Genomic DNA, 21,271 nt, shown 5'->3' with positions numbered 1-21,271 from the left:
GGAACGAATTGGTTTCAATTTAAAACGAGATTAAGCAGACATAATTCAACCGAGGTTACTGTTGATTTCAGATGAGAGGAGAATTTTATCTGACTGACTTTGATTATTGGGCGTTGGAGAGGGATATTAACCCTAACCCTAAAGCACATACAGTAAATGTAACTGGCTTATTGCACAGCTCCGTCTGTTCCCATTCATTGGTATTTGATGCACCCTTCAGGAGACAAGGTGACACTGCAATATATATATATATATATATATATATATATATATATATATATATATATATATATATATACACGCACGCACACACACACACACACACACACACACACACACACACACACACACACACACACACACACACACACACACACGCACACTATATCCACACTATACACACACATTATTGTGTGTGTGTGTGTGTGTGTGTGTGTGTGTGTGTGTGTGTGTGTGTGTGTGTGTGTGTGTAGTTGTGAATACTAATTCTATTAATGATGACTTGTTGGCCCTAAAGCTAGATACAAATGTAAGCTTATGAATATTAACGATTTGCGGAAAGATAAATAAGCCAGACATTGTTGTCAAGTTTTCTTTTCAATCAACGTCAACAACTGTTTGTTGCAGTATCCTCTAAAATACAGTAGAGGGCAGCAAAGTGCAAGGCTGGCTTTTTTTGTCAGACAAACGCAATCAACCCTGAGCTCCAACTCTGAACTAGGACATGTAGTCAACTACCGATACATTTATTCCTCATCGCAAGGATGTCAGACGCCAAGCAAATCATGGCACAGAAAAGGTAAATAACCACATTTAATCGGCGTCAAGCTTTTATAGAACGACTTGATTTGAGGGCTTCGGACATAAAATTAAAAAAGCCCTTTCATCTGATAGTCCTCTGATGGCGACACCCATATGTATCGGTCGCCTGGAGAGTAACTGAGGCTAATTATCAAGACATTTTAATTGCTTACATTGTACCAGAATACTTGCGACCAATATGTGATCACAGACTGACAGGGTTTGCGTGATCAGCCATCGAGCTGTTTATTCTGCATACAGATTCTATGCCGCATCTGGATTTTAATATTTGTTATGTCTGTGTTCTCGCAGTGCCAGAATTGCAGCTGGAGCTGTTGTGTGCGTTGAAAGCGAAATAAGAGGAGATGTAACCATTGGTGAGTTAATCCCAGTATAAGTGCCGTTATTTATTTATTTATTATTTTACATACTGCAGCTGTACTCCAATAAGATGAGTCTTTATTATTTCATTTTTGACAGGTGCTAGAACAGTGGTCCACCCAAAAGCACGGATCATTGCAGAGGCAGGGCCCATTATTATTGGAGAGGGTAATCTAATAGAGGAGCAGGCACTTATTATTAACAGGTAATGTGCGCATTTCAACATAATTTCACTATTTGATCATCAGTTTCGCCATATCTTATATTATATATTGTTTATATTATTTGTTTGTTCTGTCTCTAGTTATCCAGAGAATATCATGCCAGACACAGAGGGAGTGGAGCCAAAAACCATGACGATTGGAGCCAATAATGTGTTTGAAGTTGGATGTGGTATCCTTTGCAATGCAAATATCATTATAGTCTGCAGACTGACAAATTGGCAGATGTAAGATTATTGCAGATGTAGTCTAAAGGTGTTTTGAGTTAATGTCAGCTGGGAAGTAGAAAGAAATGTATCTACAGAAATATTAAAGGTGAATTTGAGTTCATTTAAAGTGCCAATATATAGTTTGTCCACCAGAGAGCACTGTCAAATGCCTCGCTTTATATGTAGCATATCTTTTATGCATGCAGTGGACATCAGGGAATATATTTGGGGGTGTAGGCCTATTATAGCTTTTAAAAAATCAATACAAGTGATCATGGCTTAACAATTTTAGTAGAGGGTTAGCATACTCTAAGAGGTTACCTTGATATATCATTTCAATATGCACACATAATGTCAAACCTGATCTAAGGAAGATTACTTGTGGTATTTCATAAGGCAGGTAAAATAATTAAAACATTTTTTTCCTTTAATATCTTGTTTTTGGTTAAGTTTTATGTGCAATTTTTTTTTTAAAGGGGGCAAATAAATGACTGCTACTTTAAATGACCATCATAAAACATGATGTTTTATTTTAAAAAGAAAATAGCAGCCAATATTTTATAACTCTTGAATAAATAATGATTAAAATGTTTAAAGCCTTAATGATTCTGCCCCAGTCTCGCAAGCTTTGAAAATCGGAGACAACAATGTGATCGAGTCTAAAGGTAAGTACCGTAATCACTTAATGCATTCCTATTCGGTGTGTGCAAGCTGGATAATATCTTCTATCATAGTATATGTTATTTTATATCTCAGTATCAATGCATATTATGATAACGGAGATTTTCTGGAATATTAATTGAGGAGCCATTTATTGATTAAATCATTAAATCACCATGAATCACTGAATCATATAGAAATACAATATTGCTATAAAGCAGTCCTGCTCATTGATTTGTACATTAATGGTCTAAATGACTTATATGAGATATTGATATAGATAGAACAGAGACGCGTCGTCTCACAGTGAATCCTCAACATCCCTTTAAATGTCTACATCTTTCTTCTCGTATTAAATCCCAGCGGATCTTGGGAGAAACGTGATCCTGACCAGCGGCTGCATCATCGGCGCGTGCTGCCAGGTCAACACGTGCGAGGTCGTCCCAGAGAACACGGTTGTGTACGGTTCAAACTGCATCCGCCGCGTGCAGAGTGAAAAGCCACAGGTCAGCTTCTGCACATGCATGTTTTTACGCCTGCGTGTTCATGTCATTCATTTAACTAAGCTCGTTTTTTTTATCTTGTAGCCTCAGACTCTACAGCTCGACTTCCTCATGAAGATTCTGCCCAACTATCACCACCTGAAGAAGACGGTCAAAGGAACCGGCACACCTGTGAGAAACTAAGATGGAGCTTGTACTTCCTGTACATGTGTGTCTCTGCATACACCACACACTGACTCACGTCCCACAACTTGCACTTATCTTTCAATTTAGTGTTTTGTCCTTGATGTTTAGTAGAAATCCCCCTGATGCCGAAAATAACCTCCACACCCTCCGGGATTCTTCCTGCATATGAGGAATGCCATCATTCTTCAACACAATGTCTGGTTTTGTACTTTTGCTTTCAGATACGTTTAGATTATTGCTGATCTATTTTAGCAAAAAAGATTAAAATAAAGATTGCATTTCAGCTTATATTCCACCATGTTTTGGTTTTATTGTCATACATTTCTTGACCATAAGGAGGGGCTATTGAGCAACCATTTGTCCCCCCTCTATACAGTCTGCTTTGAAGGCTTTGTTTCAGCAGGTGATATGAAATATCCAGCTAAAAAGGATTTATTTATAAGATACCTAAAAATATCGTGTCTCTTGTACTAAAAATAGTCATGCAGTCAAGTTTCTGGGCTGTCATTACAAATGACTTGCATTGGCGATTGCGAGTGCAAGCTGATTGATTATTTTAAAAGTGCAATTAGCCAAAATAATGCCTAAAACGATAGCTGTGAGTGTGGTGCTCCCGGTGGTTGTTTTCGGTGGCTGGTCTTCCACCAAGGGGTTTGCCAAATTGGTGCTGTGGAAATAGTGGGGATTCTACACAGAGCCTGGTTTATTGTAATTGACATGGGTGTGGCTGCAACTTGCATTTCTTTCAGCGTGGGCCTGAATAAAGCCTGGTGACCCCCTCCTCATGCCCTCTTGGCCGGTGCTCCCATCTGTGCCACAGCATCGCCGATCTGGGTGCGAATGGACGTGTGCGTGTGTGGCGGAAAGCCGCTAGGACATCAGACACCTGAAAAAAAAAATACAAAAAAAGTCCAGATGTCACATTCACAGTTGTTTCCTTCAAACTCTTGTAGCTGTAAAACAAATTCTGCTTCTGGTGTTGGGAGTTTAAGGGCTGTGTGGCGTGCTCGGTGGGCACAGTTCAGCAGCTCCCTGTAGGAAGCCCACAGCTGGTGTCACACACTGCCAATACTCATTTGAACATGTCACGGTGGAGTCCCACGAGGAGTCCACATCAACCAGGGGCTAATTATTTCGGCGGCGGAGTGCAGCCGGGGCCACGTCTAGGCTCCTCTCCATTCTCACTTCTTCTGTTTTTTTTCCCACTCCCATCATTTTTATTTCGGGGGTGTTGCCGGAGCGTCAGTTTACTTCAACGTGACAGGGAAGACAGATGCTGCGCACAGTTGCACGGATGTGCAGAGTGACAAGGGCCTCATGGGTGGCAAGCGTGGCCTTTTAATCTGCGGTGGGTTTTTCGAGAGACAAAATGGCTATGATGATAGCAACTCATGGCAGGAATTTGAGAGGAAGTTCATATGTTGTTCTATGTTTGGACGTGGGTTATTTATACCCCCTCCCTTACATTACTGTTGTGAAACTGAATTATCCGGCTCTCCACTCGTGTACTTTTGTACATCGCAGTGGTATTTGCTTTGCTTTTCATAGGATTATCTCAGCTCAATATTTGGCCTTTGCTACAATATCCAGCATTCTCTGTAGAGTCAATAATATCTTATCACAAACAAAGAGAGAAGCATGAGATTTTAGTTTTGTAATACAGCACTGGAGACTGAGGAAGTTGCTGTAAAAATGGGAGTGAAACCCAACCATGTCGAAACATATCAATCTATATATATATATATATATATAAATATATAAACACACTGTTATGGTCTGTGTTCCCAGCAGCACATGCAGTTCCAGTCTGGGTGTAGTCCACCGTAGTCAGTCATGGTCAAGCAGGCCACCGGTTGCTTTGAGAGGATAAAGGCTTTGTGACAGGTGACCTTTGCTTCCAGGTCCACTCCACCTTTAAAAAGTGAAATGTGACCTATAGAACACAGTGATTTCTATTGCGGTCCCACAGAAATAATTAATTTCATCACAATGGGGACCCTGAAACATTGGATGTCATGCCTTTTTAGCTGCTGTGGTGTCACGGCTCCGTGGACTGCCGAGGCGGTCCACCGCTTGGATGGACTGCCATGAAGAGTGATCAAATGAAAAATACTTAATCTTGACATGAAAATTACAAGATGTGGCAAAGAGAGAATCTCCAATACACAGTTCTGCAGTTCAAAGCAAACTTTTTACACACATTGTTCAGTATACGTTAAAGGCAGTGGGAAGACAAAGGCCTCTGGGTTTTAGTTTAACCTTTAATTGGTACCACCCCTTTACGTACTTCCCTCTGACCTGCCTTAAGACTTTTTAGGACCACTCAACAGCATTCAAAGGGAACATTATAGTCCATAAAACGGACCTGTGTCAACATTTGGGAATTCAAGCCTGTGAGGACATACTTAGCGTGGTCCCTGCTCAACCCTTCATCTGGCTGCTCAACCATGAAAGCTTGTACAGTCTAATGACACGAACATTTCTCGTGTCTCTCTAACCTTTCACACAGCTGCTGGTGTCCTCCGATAGGAAGACAGGAAGGTGGTCCTCGTCTTCGTTCGGAGCGGGTTTCCTTCTTGTCTTGTCAGATTTAACATGCGGCTGCACCTGACGTCTCTGGCCGCGCGCTCTTGAGGATAAACGGCCGTTCTACCTCACCGCTCAGTAATGCAGCCTAGTTCGTCACAAGAGCTCTTTCTCAGAGTCCAAGTCCAAAAGTAGCTCATGATAAAGCTGATTTTACTCAAACCAACATTTTTTTCCAGGCACGTACCTCATCAGTTTGGATTTTTTTGGCCTTTTTTGAAAATAATAACCTAACATTTCTTTCATTCTTTCATTTCTTTCAAGTCAAAATGTCATAATGATAAAATGGGGACATTTTTCTGTCACCACTTTAGTTCAGATCTCAACATTGCTATTAAAATGACTATAATAATGACAATCAGGGTCCCCAGAGGATGAAGCCTACTGACTTTGGTGTTCTCCTCAATTCTTCTCTGGTTCCACCACAAGCTTGTCATTTTTATTTTTTCATTTAAAAGTCCCGACAGCTATTGGATGAATTGATATGACACAACATTCACGGTCCCTAGAGAATGAATCCTAATAGCCTTGATGATCCCCTGACCTTTCCTCTAGCGCCACCAGCAGGTCAATGTTTGCACTTATCCAGTAAATATATCAACTACTACATGATGGATTTGCACCAAACTTGGCACAGACATTCCTGGATCCCACACGATTAATCCCGCTCCTGAAGTGGCACCATGTGGTTGACATTTGTGGCTTTGAGTGAAATGTCCCTAGAAGCTGTTGGATAGATTACCATAAAAAAAAAAATGGAGGACAGACATTTGTGTCCTCCTCGGTCTTTACAAGACACCACTTGAAAGGACGGAAAGGAAAGAGAACAACCTAGACAATTGAAAACAAACGCCAATAAAGTGCTGGTGCTGTTGTTTCATGTGATTTTTATGTCACACAGAGGTTGAGTAAACATAGTTTGGGTGGTGAAGAAGCCGCGTAAAAGACTGAGCAAACTAGGAACAAAGCACCAAGCCAATTAGAGCAGGTCAATCTGACCACAAATTGCTCATTGGTAATCTTGAAGAGAGATCAAGGGCTGCTAAGCATACGGGAGGAACGCTGTGTATCAGTAAGTCAAAGGAATGGAATGGCCTGGCTCTAAGCCCAATGAGAGACACTTACCACACATCACTCAAAAGGGTGAAGAGCGTTGCCCTGCCAAACCCAGAGCTGCCGTCAGGTCCAAAGGCATGATGGATTGCAACATTGTTCGCCACCTCTTGTTTTTTTTTGTTCTCCTCTCAGGTTGTTTTGGAGGAAGTTAGTAACCATGGAGATAGGAGATGAGGACTTTAATACCGAGTTGCTGAATGCAACGAAAGAGTGAAGGCGTCTTTGAGTCATCTGACTGCGACCAGGCAGATTGCAAGAACCACAGGGGTTCCTCCCTCGGGGGATCCACCACTGCTCAATACATCGGCATTGTGTCATGCTAGATTCTTGTTTTGGTGCTCATATCAAGCCGGCCTTTTAGATGAGTCAGTGATCCAGAAGACAATATTGGATATCTGATTTGTGTCTCAATTGTAAGTCCTACCTTTGTATGAGCAAGGGTCCTTGCAGTTCAAATGTTTGTTGTCTCTGCAATTAAACTCTCAAATATATTATTTGCTTTCTTGTCGCTATGTGTAACTATAACCAGCCAGTTAGCTTAGCTGAGCATAAAGACTGGAAGGAGGAAAAGTGTCTCTGTCAAGAAGTTAAAAAAAATCTGCCTACCAGAACAGAAGTTTGTACATTTCAGAAGAATCAAACAGCATTGGCTTAAATGTGAACCAATACTTTTTTTTCTGGATATTAATTTTTGAAAACATGGAGGACGAGACATTAGTGAGAGAGTGTTGGAACCAGTCTAAAAGTGTTTACCAGCTTACAAAACAGCAATAATGTGTGAATTAGTGAGATTTAGAGGTGTTAACAGGTGGATTGGAGAGTATCTCATCCATATGCTGAGCTAAACAGATGAATCTGATACGGCTCTTCTCATGTAACTCTCACCAAATGCCTGACTGTTCCCTTTTTCCCCTCTGAGACAATGAACACACTTTCAAAACTAAAATAACTTCCTCGACCAGTTCCGCCGGCATCGCTGCATCTCCTTAGCTGGCTGTCTCGTGATAACACACAGATATCTTGGTGTAAGGCTGGACCGTGTCAAAAGCTTACTGACATGTTAGCCAGGACACTGTGACCAGTCGGTCTCCTGGCTGCTCCCCCCACCCCCCCTCTGAGTGTGTTTTTGTGAGAGGGGGGCCACCCTCCCTCTCTGAGCATCAGACCACACAGCTCAGCCCTGAGACCTGTCAAACACAGCTGGGACATCTCCCCCCTCTCCCCTCCTATCCTCTCCTCCTCCTTCCTAGCTCTCCTCCCCCTCCTTGCTCCCCAGACTCCGGCAGGAAGCTTTGATACAGGGGTGTTGAGCAGCGGGGGAACATTTCCATTTTTATCTGCTTCGAAAGACTCAGAGACCCTCCTCCCTCTCGCTCCCTCCTCATCCCGAACTGCGTCTCAGCATAAAGGAAATCTGCCATGTCCCTTACTTCTTCATTGTGTGCGCCTCAGATGCAGTGTAATTGATATAGACATGATCTGGGAAGGGGAAAGAGCAGAAATCTCTGCGACCGATCCGCGGCGACTGCTTTTTCCCTTTCTTTAGTCGCTGTTTTGAGGTGCAAGTTCAGCAAAAATGACTCGCTCTGTTTTCCGCACCGCCTGTCATAAAAAACGCGAGCGTCTGTCCTGTACAATAAATGTCATGCGACATATAGTCAAAGTCTCCACTAGCGAGCTACTGTCGGCTCTTGATTCTTTTTTTCATCGTGAAATACAAAGCGAGGCAGTTGCTCAAAATAAATGTTTTGAAATCAGGGGGGAGGAGGGAGGGTGTTCAAGGCGGCCTTGTCACCTGATCGCTGCTTTTAAGGCTGCTTTGCACCCTCCTCTGTAGACAATAATAGGTGCGCCAGTAAACTTTTTTGAGTGTTTGCTCATCTCCACTGTTGTTGAGACATCATTTCATAGCTCCGGGGTCTGGCTGTTTCCCCACTCGGAGGTCATAAATCAAATAGTCTCGGGTTGAGCTCACAACGGATTAGTGCAACTTGTTATCATACACCACATCTTGAGCAACGTACAGGTGTTGTCTCCGGTACCTCAGCCTGCCGTGGACATTATAAATCCAGATAAAAGGTAGGATGTCTTGGTGACGTGTGAGGGGAAATATTCGCCTGAAACCACAAAGGGGCCTTGAAATAGAAAAAAAAAACCAGAGAGACACGTGAAATGTATCAAGAAGTCAGGTTGATAATCGTCTGTACGTCTTTACAGATGATGAATTATGCTGAGGGCTACATTTCAGGGATTGAGACAGAGGGGGGGAAGAGGAAACAGTCTCGAGGGTGCAGGGTAACAAGACATCCCGTGATGCCAGATTTACGATCCAAAGTATGGTATGTAACGCAGCTTAAAAGTTAAAGTTTAAACGGTCGACCAGTTAGGATATGGAAAGATAAGTAAGTAAAAGTGAGCGTCTTTCTAAAAACAAAGACGTTTCTGGCTTAATCCTGAATGACAATAAGTCACTTGTGCCCTGTTTCTAATCAGGGCAGACTGTTTTAGTTCATAATTTGATGAATGATTTATGAAAGGCAGCGCAATAACGACATCATATTTTTATGAGCTGTATATTTCTTATATGCTTACCGTGTAGAAAGAGATACAATATAACAATGTCAGGCCCATCACAGCAAAAAAACAAAAAAAAAGAATAAAACAAACAAACAATCTATGAACTACAGACTCAGAGCTGCAGATATGCTTCCATATTATTAACCTGGGGGCAATTCAAGTTCAATAATTAATAAAATGCATAAGGCGTGTCAGCATTATTGACTATCGAAGGATCGGTCGTGACAAGAAGTGAGTTAACAGCTTGCAGGAATTCAGACTCAATATATTTAAGATTTAACATTAATAATACATAAAGGTTTTAGATGCAGTAGAGATGGTGGGACATTTATTTAAAAAGCATAATTGAACATAATTGTTTGTTTGTTTTTGTTTTCTAACATCCTGGCTACATCTACATTACAAGTAGCTGACGTATAGGAATATTAGAGCAGTCAGATGATAACCACACTGTAATAGTGTTGCAGGAATGTTGCAGGGACTGAAATAACATCCAGCTGGTCTTGAGAGACAATTGGTGATCGGCACTGATTTTCCAGTGGAGCTCTAAAGAGCGAGCCCGATAGCATAAAAGTTGATGAAACACAGCAGACGGTGCATCCCACCCTGTTACCCCACCCTAAACCCCTCCCTCCCTCGCGCGCGCGCCCTCCCTCCCTCCCTCCCTCGCGCGGAGATGAGGAGAGAAGTTTGCCTGCGGCGCAGTCCGCTTGAACATTTCCCGTGTTTCATTTGGAGAACAGCAACAAGAGCCTCCGGAGAAGCTTTCCAGGGAACGCAGAGGAATATCCGACCGCACAGAAGCACCACGCACAGCCGACTTATTTTTTTTTTAATTATATATACCTCTCTACAAAAAATCCCTAAAACAAATCGCTACTTACCATTGATGTCGCCAAACTAGTGGGGAAGCTCGCGCCAGTAGGACAACGGGCGCACGCGGACTGGTGTCTGTCGGAAGGTGCTTATTTAAAAATAACACCAAAAAAAGAACAAACATTTGGGGTCCCGGAGAAAGAGAAAGGAAAGACGACAACAGAAGGAAGAAGACAGTCCAAGTGAAAGTGATAAAAAAAAAAACAACAAGTCCGGCTCAGAATGAATAATAACAAAACCGAGAAGGAAAACGAGCCGAGTGAATTCACCAACCACGAAGAGGAGGTACGTATGTGTCCCCCCGCACGCGCGCACCTACCTGCTGTCTTCATTTGAATGGGTCGGTCCATCGCAATAAAGCCATTCATGCTAATGCTAATGTGCTCCTTTAGCCACCGTCACATGCAGCAGCACTACAGCGGTTGTACGTGTAAAAGACGTTCCTGTCAGTTTTGACCTTTTCAAAGTGCGCTGTTTTATTATTATTAGACTCTCTGCATGGTGCACTCCTAATATTTATTGTTTTATCTAAAACACAACTAATGTAGCATCTGTCATCCTTTTTTTTTTTAAAGAAATACATATTTTATTTCTCATCTCTTTCATATGTACCTCATACAACCATGTATTTTATTAAAAAAAAAAAAAAAACAGGAGAAAAAGTCAGGAACAAGGCAGGGTTTGATAATCAATGAATCATAAATGAGTAGATGCTGAATAATAAGTTACCTGGCGACGGACCAAAGTGTTTCGCCGGTTCTGACTTCCTGTGCTGTGAAGCCAGACTTCACACGACGCTGGGAAAAGCAGTGGCGAGCGGTGAACTCGGAGCCAGGGAAGCGAATTAGTTCTCACTGAAGCTGAGGGAGCAATTGAAGTTCAAACAAGTGCTGCTGCAACATGTACGCAATAACTCCTTGTAACCCGTAGACCCGCTTGCCTTCCAGTCAGGCCTCTCTATTGATGACTTCATTACGTCTTAACACACCAGGAAGATATTGTTTGTAGGGGGGTGGAAACAACAAGTGAGGTAATCCACTTAGTTTCTGGTGAAAATGTATTTTCTCTCCAACATGCTGGATAACGGCCCGGTTTCTTCCTCGTTTTCTCTGTAAACATTGCGCAAACTGGATCCCTTACATCTCCTCCTCTGTAAATACTGTTTTGTAGTGCTTGTGCTTCACGGGCTGATTTTGTTTGGCAGGGAAAGTATCTCCGTTCAGATGACAGACTTGTTGTTTCAGAGCTCCGCTCATCTGCAGCCGAGTGATGTAAGAAAGGTATATCGGATTATATCAGATATTTCTCTTGGAGCAATTCGATTAAGGCTCGGGGTACTCTTCGTCACTTTGTAACCAAATAGCCAAACATACGCAGCCCGATGTAATACCATATTTGGTCCTTTGTTGCGGTTGCTATGGAGTTGCTGTAGCACCACACAGATGAGGTACAGATTGACTTCTTGGAAGTCTGATGGAGAGTTTCAGTTTGTTCACCTTTTGACCTCATTACACTACTGCAGTAGAAGTACAGTCACAATAACTGCAACCAATGATTATTGCAATCGTAGGTTAACAAATAGTCCACAAATTATTTTTTGTAAGTCATTTTAATGTATTAAAGGTTGATGAATATACCGGTCACAATTTCTCAGACCAGCTCTACAAATTGCAAAGATATTCAATTAAAAGTCACATAAAACAGGTAAAAAGTAATTTTGCGTAAGTTAAACAATTAATAATTTATTGGTTGATTGAATAATCTACAAGTTGTTTCAGGCCTTCATGGCCCAACATCTTTGCTTCAACCGGAGGAGTGATGGTTCCTTATCATTTTGACCAAAGACGACAAAGCATCATGAGAACATTCTTGGAATTATTTCCTATTATCAGCTCGTTATAGCATCTGACAGCTTTGATTTAGAGCTGAACATGGCCTATTACTTGATTTGCCATCAGCAGAAAATAACCTCTAGACTCTTAATAACCTGTTTAGCATTCGATTTGTACTTTATGATCGAATAATCTCGAAAAGAATGAGCAGATCCACCGACGGCAATCAGTCGAGAATAATGTAGAATAATCATGAGATGCTCCAGCTGTACTTCATCTGATGAATAAATCTGTAGGCTGGAGTCCCCGTGATGTCGGCGTGCAGGAGGACCAGACGAGAGTCGTCTCTTGCATTGTGTAAAAGGCAGACGGAGAGAGAGAGAGACGGAGGGAGTAATGGCCAGAGGAATCTAATGGTTGTGGAGATGTTTGGAAGCCGTCCAGACCTGCAGGAACTAAAATTCACCGGGGTGAATTAACGTAAAGTCGGACAGCACCACTTTATCTTGTGTGTAATGATGTGTGTTGCATGCTGAGGAGCAGGAGTTTTTGGGTATACTTTACCACAAACACACACTCACACACACATATGAGCCGGCGTGGAAAGGTGCGTTCATGGGCAGGTGTGCAGATTTCCACAAAAACGCACACAAGACAAAGTGACTAATTTCTGAGCATGACTTGCACTTTTTTCCACATTATTCATGAACATTACAGTTTGGTTATTCTGGCCACTGAGGTAAAGTTGAATATAAGTACAATAAAAAAAAACTGCTTTATGGATGATCAAGTCACTCATTTGAGAAGTTGCGCTTTAAGTTTTCTCACTGAATGTAAAATTCTTTGTGCTTAACAAGACTGAAGTAACCATAAACTGACCTTATGAGAGCCAAAGTTTAACAGCCACTGTAGTATGACTCTCACATGCTGAACAACAGCCCCCCCCCCTCAGTATGCGACTCAATGGATCACTGATTTGCACCAGTAAAACGCCGTAGCGAGCCTCAGCCTCTCATGCCCGCTCCGTTGCTCAACCTCGCACGCCATCATCGCCGCGCACCAAAAGCTCGACGGTGCTTAATGTTTATTTTTCCGCGGACCAGTGCTCGCCAAACATGGTCTTGCTTGCAGACGAGGTATGCAGGTTTCGGGCCCCGGCAGCGTCTAATCTCGTGAGCCTGGTTTGATAAGCTTTATTATCAGGTGTTCTGGATGCTTTCACATACTGTGGCACTCAACGGCCACTGATGTAGTCGAAGGTGACGTGCCGTCTCTCGCATGGTGAACATCAAAGATATGTGTCCACCAGCTGTGTTTTCCAGGCCTTGTATGGACACGGGACCTCGAGGGCTCTTCCAGAGCCGGTCGTTGATTTTCTCCAAAAGCGAGATGGGTTTTCACAGAACAATTGCTTACATTTGTTTTTTGAATGTTTCGTTCACTCTGAAATGGATAGAGAGTGAGTGGAATGACTGTGGTGACAAGTTCCAGATGTGCTCTCGTTATCAGGAAGGTAACATCGCGACGGAGCGCATACCGTGTAAATACTTCGTTTACTCATTTGTTGTGCCGGAACAATCGGCCGATTTGATCAATTTAGCCAATTGAGCAACTTATACAGATAATGAATTCATCCTTCAGTCATTTTCAAGCAAACGTCACACATTTACAGCTTTTAAAATGTGAGCATTTGCCTTTTTTTCAGTTTTATATGATAGTTATTGGGAAAAAACTAATTCCGTGACGACGTCCTTGGGCTTTAAGCAACTATGTGTAATTATTTTTCTTTTTTTAAACAATTAATCAAACATATCCGCAGATTAATCAAGAATGACAACATTCATTAGTTGCAGCCCAAGTGTTAATTACCAGTTAATTATGCAAGTCATTTATCAAGCAGAGAGTTCCCAAACTTTGCTCCTCCCAGGTTCAACAATAGGCAGTAGTGAAAATAATTATTTATGTATTTAATATTATCTGAAGGCCTGTTTTGTGGTGATGGCTTGAAGTACAAAACGAAGTGCAGGTCCTGAGAACATGGAATACCTCATAGTTAACAAAGTTAACTAACTAAGCTTGACCTTTAACCTCCATGCTGTCAATTCCCCTCAAGCTAATTGGTGTTTACTTAAGACCTGCCCTGCCTCCTCAGCATGATTTTTTTTTTCGACAAATGAGTGAACACGGAGTATCTGCCCCTTTTTTTATTGTACGCACCGGAGAATGAAGCTATTTTGCACATGAAATCATACTCATAACCCCAAACCTGTGTTTCCTGGCCGTAACGCACCAAACCGCAGCAGGAGCTCGAACCTCCAGCGCTATCTGTTGATTCTAGTTCGGGCTTACCATAAACACGTAAGTGGATCTTTACAAGCGGCCAAAGAGAAACAGAATATCACTCAAGCGGAGTTCGGGCAAATGCACTGAAACTCCCCAGGGTGTAATTGGATTGTGCTTGGCCTGCTTTGGGTATCCACCAGGTCCTCTTCAAATAGCAGGTCATGCGGCCAGCGTGACCTTTTCCATGAAGAGACGTAGGTGGGGAGCTGCTGGAAGAAGCACGGCGAAGTGGAGGGAGGCCATGTCGGGCCTGACGGGCCGTGGTGTGTGTGTGTGTGTGTGGTCCGGATCCATGAAAAGGGCACGCAGATAGATTAACGCTCTGTGACATGAAACGTTATCGGGAGGGGAGCTCGGGGGGTAAAGTGGCCATGATAGGGCGATAACGGAGAAAAGGCATCTCACGGGTTCTTGAAGACAATATAAGCAGAGATTTACTCTAGATTAAGAAAGTAAAATTACACAGTAAAACAACCAAAAGGATACATCATGAAATGTTAGTTAAAACACCCAGTAAAAACAGGCTGACGCAAGCAGTAAAACCCTGCTCTATCTACCCGTCTGATAGGTAGGAGTTTATTTATAAAAGCGCGGGGGGAATTGTCATCTTATCTTAGCCATTTGTCAGCTGTGCGACAAGAGGTATTTGAAAAGACAACAACAAGGCTTAGCGTCAGGAACGGCTGGCAAAGGATCCTGCCCAAACTGATTGGAGAAGAAAAGAAACAAAACAAGAGCCTTAAAGATTTGTCCTAGATATTTAAATATATATACAGCTATATATAAACTATTAAAGCTGACCGGGTGACATGTCTTGTGTGCCGCTTTCCTTTTTAAATGCATTAGTTGTCAACTTTTTGAGTTTGCTTTGTAATTAATGATACATCGCACCGGCGGGGACGTGTGAGACGGCGTCAGCCATCTTGTCTTGCTATGTCACACTGTATTTATGTGCTTGTTCTGTCACCTCCACTTTAATATTGCTTACTCACAAGCTATAATTATCCACCTTACAGTATACAGCGTCTCTCCTCTGAACCCTCCTTCTCACTCTTTTCCAGTCGATAATTCATCTAATTTCTTTTGTCTAGACCCCTCCCGTCCCCCCCCCCCCCTCCGTCTCTCCTTCTCCCTTTCTACACTTTTATCTCCCTTCGCATCCATTTCCTCCCCTACTTCCTTTTGTTCGTCCCACCCTTTTTCTCCCCTCCCTTTTTATCGCCTCCTCCTAGCTGTTTCCTCCCCTCTTTCCCTCCACCCTGGTACCGTTTATAATTTGCCACTCTTCTTCTCCTCTTTCCCACCACCGCTGCCTTCTGTTTCTCTCTCGCTCCGCCTGGTCCCAGCAGGCGAACCCCTTATCCCTTATCGCCATACGTTGAAAGCGTGACCCTGAGATCTCCGAACAGAAGACCGTTTATGGTCATGGGAAGAGCCCTAAAGACAAGAGTGACTCAGGCAGAAACTGTAACAAGGAGAAACTTGTCTGCCCCAAATATACGACAGTAAGCGGGGTCAAACGGCTCAAGATTTGCTTGAAAAGATGGGAAAAGTTGGTGTCTCGATGGATTAGTCCATTCAATGGCCTAACCGGGGCTAATGTTGTCCATTGTAGGCTAATTTAATATTGTACCTTTCCAGGAAAAGAAGATTAACTTTCACTTTTGTCAAAACACTAAACGGAAACATAAGAGCACCTATTGTATTCATTATGACAATGAATATGTGATGTTTAGATCAGAATGGAACCATCCGATAATACAGCTGTTTTCCCTCGGATGCATTCAAGTAGTGCTGCAACGGTCAATTTAAGCTATTTAATTAATCGGGGTCTATTTTGATAATTAGTCAAAAATCTTCCCGCTTCTCAAATGTGAATATTTTCTGCTTTCTTTCGTCCTTTGTGACAGTAAACTGTAAACTTTGAGTTGTAGACAAAACAAGACATTTGAGGACGTCATTTTTACCATTTCCTGACATTTTATAGATCAAACTAATTATTTAATCAATACAATAACTGACATATTTATCAACATAACAGTAATTGTTAGTTGCAGCTCCACATTCAGGTAACCTTTAAAGCAGGACTAACTTTTGTGGAAGGACCGATTATGGGTTAAATGCTGAGACACAATGCATCAGCTGTGCAAGTAGATGAGTGCACGTTTTGTTTTGTAGGAACACTTTATTTTTATAACGGTGTGATAAAGAGTTACAAAGTCTCGCTTTGAACTAAAACAGACTCTGAACACATCCTGAATATGAACTATATTTAGTCGATTTGTCAAGATTATCAAGCCAAAAATACAAAACGGTATTTGATGATTTTTCTGTTTTATGTAAACTGACGTTTTGGACTTTGGTTGAACACTAAAACAGTTTGAAGACATCGTCTTGAGCTTTATTTAGACTTTAAATATTTGTTTTCTGACACCTTAGTCACACAAATCCATTTTAAAACATAAACCGAATTTAAAAAAAAAGTGTTTTTGCAGCCTAAACCTAAATATGGGATGTTAAGTGCTCACGTATCGACACAAAGGAACAGCTGAACTATTGCATAGGGGACCACATTAGCAGAAGGCTTACATTTCTTCATGGAGACACAGAGGATGACCGAGTACCTACTGTTGTTTTTGTCTCCACTTGCACCGGACACTTAAGCCCCCTGCCCACCCAACCTCAAAACCAAACAGTTTAAGATTTGTCCACTTGGGCAGGCGGCAACAAAGGGAGTGCAGGACAGGCAGAGGCGGACGTGGACGATTAGCTCGCGTTAATGAGCGCCTCGGAATGTGAAGACCATTCATGGAGAAGCGTCCGATAAGAAAGATGATGAAGAAGAAGAAGAGAGCAAAACCAGTCTGGAAGATTATGATGAACTCTAAGCTTACAGATGTCTAGCTGACGATCTATGAATGAGACGCTCCTCTCTTTCACGTCCTCCAAATTACATCTCAAGGTTTATTTGCAGGTTATATTTAAAACAAGGCAAACTGTTATGGAGAGGGGAAGAAAAGAGCAAGAGCAGGAAAAACGCAGTAAAGTAGGCGCTTACCCGCTTTTCCTAGGTCATTTGTTTTAAATGTCTTTTAAAGGTTAACCTGTTGGAACATTTACAGGTCCTTACTGGGGCTGTAATTGTTGGTCAAAAGCACTTGTGGGAGTGAGAGAGAGAGAGAGGGGAAACAAAGAAACTCCTCGGGAGTTCAGCCGTGATGTCTGGAGTGTGCTCAATGTCACAGTTGACCCTCGAGCCACACAATAACCCGCACCTAACCTGTGACCCCTGACCCCACACCCCCTCGAATGGGAAACTTGACCCGCATGAACCCCGGCGATTAACGGACAAACGGAGTCGTCCATTTATGGTCATTTGACACCTCTCGGGCCTGCAGTCCGTCACTCTTCACATTCTTGCGAGGATGCCAGGAGAGCGATGTCAACACAGAGCGGTGACAACTCGGTTAGCAAGAGGAAAGTGTGGGAGTCTGTCAGTCAGACTTTTTTTATTATTTTTTTTAATAACACAGGGTTCACCTGATGCAAGAACTCGGCTTCCCCTGAGCTCACAGGGCTTTACGGGTGGGCTTTCTTTTTAGCTCGGGTCACGGCAAAAACCAAGACTTTTAAAAAGCAACTAGTGTGGGTTTGCAGTGAAAGATTTAATCTGAGCTTTGATTTCATATGCAGGTAATCACAGCATTGTTGCACACACAGCATTCGCACACGCCTCCCTACAATAAGCGACTGTTTCCTCTCGTTCAAGGTTAGCGGCGCGTCCTGCCACATCTGGCTTGAAGGACCTGTATCTATTAACTTGGCTGTCAGACGAGCGTGCACATGCGGGGAGGGAGGGAGAAACACATAGTAATCATCGCACATCGCGCCAAGGTCATGTCCCTCATTTCAGCCAGAGTGAACGGTTAAAAAAGCACTCAATTAAAGTCGTGGCAAATATCTGAGAAAGTCACACTGTGCGGCAGAGTGTAATGAGGCAATAGGTGTCGCACGTTTTATAAGTCCACAACGCACGCGGAATAGAAATGACACATGAATAATTTGTGGGCGGCCATTTAATTAGACAAATCAAGCAGCTTTTGTAGTGGCTGACAAATTGCATTCCGTGCTGGAGAAATGTTGGGATACTAACTGTTCCAGTTATTGTTTCTAGCTGTCGAGTGGTGTCAAATGTGGTTTTATTAATTAAAGCTTTGTGACGTTTGATAGTGGAAAGGTGGTTTGTTGGAAAGTAAGGGCCGAAGAATTCAGCAAAATGTAATCTTGTTCCTAAATGTGTGTGGCAATTTCTATTAGTAGTATATTTGCCAAGTTAATTGCCGAGATTTCAAATGCAAGCAGTCGGAAGAACGGATGAGAAACAAACCTCAGGGTTAACCAAATGCATTTGGAGGTGAATACAAATGGAAACAGTAAAATCTTTACTCAAATTGCTGGTTGTAAACATCCAGACCGACTCTCTGGTACAAATTTGACCTACTGTGCTTGTGGTCGAGGGATTATTACACTTTGGTTATCCTTCTAAATTAGGAGGTTTGGATAACCTGACTAAACTGCTGGCTTGTTTGCAACCTGCATGATAGTCTGAATGACTTGGTTGGTTTGATAACATCACCTTGGGCTTTGGGAAATAATGATGGCATTTTTCTAATTTTTATCAACAAAAGGATTCATTGAGGAAAATAATGAAGATGAATAATTGATGATGGTAAATAAAATTGTCCTAGTTCCCAGATATCAGAAATGACTTGGCGAATATGCTGCTATCACAACACACCAGAACAAAATACACTCTTAAAAAATAGTTTTATGATAAACCGGAGTTATCCTGTAAGATAATACCTAACTGAGCCCTCACCCCTCCTTCTCCAGCCTGAGGGTGGCACCAGCAAGCTGCAATGATAGAGTATCAATAAGGTGATGACCTCATCCGGGGCTTGTGGAGTCAAGGATCTCTGATTAGAGGTGCATTGATCCCCTGGGACTTGCTGCAGAAGTGGCCTTAATAGGATGTGATGTTTTTGGCCTGGGGCTCCACACTCTGCTGTACGCCGTTAAGGCGTTGCCAGGGAACTGTGCTGGTACGCTGACTGTGAAGCACTCAGCTGGGTCGCGGTAGGTAGGGGGCTTCTGTCTTTGATCGAAGCCTACCTTCGTGTCGGTGTGCGACGATCACGCCATGAATGGTCAATGCTTCAAAAGGCCCCTACCAGGCCACTCAGCACCACGGAAACGTAGGTATGTGAATCACGAGGAAACAATAAAACAAATGCTTCCGAAACCCAATAAAAAGTGGCCGAGGGTGTATCTTCACTTCTTTTTACTGAATGTGCAGAATCTGCTCAGCCACCGGCTTGACCTTCAGTTTACTACATCGTGAAACTTTGATGTTTCACTTTACCTGGTGGCGACGTGTTTACAATGCCTTTTTCAAGCTAAGTCTCAAAGCAACATAAATAAGTCCGATACTGTAATCAGCAGCAGATGTCTGCAGGAGGGAGCTGTTGACACGTTTCAGCGGGACACACGGCGAACCGATCATATATCACAACAGCTGATGTCAGGAAGTCTCCGGAATGAGGTTCGGCACAGTCAAGAATGTCCCATTGTTCTGAGTTTGTGGAGGAGTCATTGTTGCGTGTGTTTGTCTTGACTCGTAACTCGCTCTCAAGTGTCTACTGGCCCTCGTGACCGAAGACGGGAGCTAAATCAAAGATGGGATCTCGGATAACTTGGCAAATGAGAGTGAGTTGACGAGATTTCTCTTGAGTCATGTGCCAACCTTCGGTTCAGGATACAATTTGAGGAAATGCCACAGCCTAAATGATTATCATGTAAAAAAGAATAATAAAACATACCCCATGCTATTACTGTAATTTTATTTGAAAAGTCGCAGCCAATATATTTTGTTTTATGGTTTTTCCGAAGTTTGGACTTTGACATCATTTTGTGGTCATGTGCAACTTTTACAAGATGTTCCCAACATGGGACCCTGAAAGACATTTCAAACCGAAAGTATTGCCAGCATTTATGACTTGGTTGTCTACCCCTTAAACACCATTTTAAGTCTTAGCTCCAGCAATACTTTGCTTTCTACTGACTTTTTTTTTTACCACCACACTATTAGATTTATCAGCCTCAACTGCTGTCAAACCTGCCCTTGCTCGTGTCTGATTGATACCATCCTGTTCTGACTCTTTGTTCCATACGCAGCTCCATATACGGAGACCCTCTGAAAAGAGTTTATTTAAACTGAAGTGCCAAAGACAGAGGCCAGTGATGGCCCTGCAGGGTTCAGCTTTCCCCAGATAAGATAAGAGTGAAGGTGAGAAAGTGGCTGAGGTGAGATATTTTGGCAGGATGGCTTGTTTGGGACTCGCCAGCTATTGCTCCCCCAGTTGCTAAGCTTCTTTGTTTGTGTGTTGCTCTGCCTTTGGCATCAGCGGTGCGTGTCAGGTTACATGTGGGAATGAGGTGTAGTGTTAGTTCAGCAGTTCCTTTGTCCCCGGAGTTGTGAATCTACGATCTAATGAATGTGGGAGCATTACGTCTACTCTTTGTAATTGCATACCTACGGTTTTACTCCAAATTTGGCCTTAAATAGAATCAGAATATTGAATAAATAACTAAATTACACATCCAAATCTGCGATCACATTATTGATGTGGGCGTGCGCTGGGTGGAGTTGTTGGAAGTCTGCTTTAATGCACACAGTCTGCTGTCTGATTTCGATGTCTCCAGTGCGCTAAAGCAATTATTTTCTTGTATCGAGCCAACTTCAATTAGGTGATAATTCCAGGTATGAGGTGTGATCAGTGCCTGTTTATGTAATAAAATAGCCTCAAACAGTTTATTTTCTGCCCCGCTTATTTTAGTACCCGCTGTATTGGAGAAACATCAAAAGCTGTTTGTGTTTATAGAAGACAAATGTAGTCTGAATTACTTGCGTTTCTATTCAC

At 42.5% G+C, this 21,271-nt stretch overlaps 2 protein-coding genes across 7 annotated transcripts in view; both read left to right on the top strand.

The window, feature by feature from the left end:
* The first annotated feature begins 707 nt into the window (after positions 1 to 707).
* The window catches only part of dctn6 (dynactin subunit 6), a 213,862-nt gene continuing 193,298 nt past the window's right edge, over positions 708 to 21,271 (top strand). Inside the window, exons 1-7 of the mRNA XM_084003516.1 lie at positions 708 to 799; positions 1,114 to 1,178; positions 1,282 to 1,387; positions 1,487 to 1,575; positions 2,230 to 2,277; positions 2,636 to 2,778; positions 2,860 to 2,978. Coding sequence (XP_083859642.1) covers positions 765 to 799; positions 1,114 to 1,178; positions 1,282 to 1,387; positions 1,487 to 1,575; positions 2,230 to 2,277; positions 2,636 to 2,778; positions 2,860 to 2,958 — 585 coding nt within the window. The 5' untranslated portion in view covers positions 708 to 764 and the 3' untranslated portion in view covers positions 2,959 to 2,978. The remainder of the gene's footprint in view (positions 800 to 1,113; positions 1,179 to 1,281; positions 1,388 to 1,486; positions 1,576 to 2,229; positions 2,278 to 2,635; positions 2,779 to 2,859; positions 2,979 to 21,271) is intronic.
* LOC311009326 (RNA-binding protein with multiple splicing-like) overlaps positions 9,943 to 21,271 on the top strand; it is a 31,255-nt gene continuing 19,926 nt past the window's right edge. The window contains exon 1 of one of the 6 annotated variants that reach the window (XM_084003426.1): positions 9,943 to 10,401. In XM_084003426.1, the coding sequence (XP_083859552.1) occupies positions 10,339 to 10,401 (63 nt within the window). In that variant the 5' untranslated portion in view covers positions 9,943 to 10,338. The remainder of the gene's footprint in view (positions 10,402 to 21,271) is intronic. The other 5 variants (XM_084003425.1, XM_084003422.1, XM_084003421.1 and 2 more) reach the window with 5 other exon arrangements.

Source organism: Eutrigla gurnardus, assembly GCF_963514095.1.
Source record: "Eutrigla gurnardus genome assembly, chromosome: 23".
Taxonomy (NCBI): Eukaryota; Metazoa; Chordata; class Actinopteri; order Perciformes; family Triglidae; genus Eutrigla; species Eutrigla gurnardus.
The sequence above is the reverse complement of the archived record's forward strand: the minus strand, read 5'-3'. Positions and strand labels throughout refer to the sequence as shown.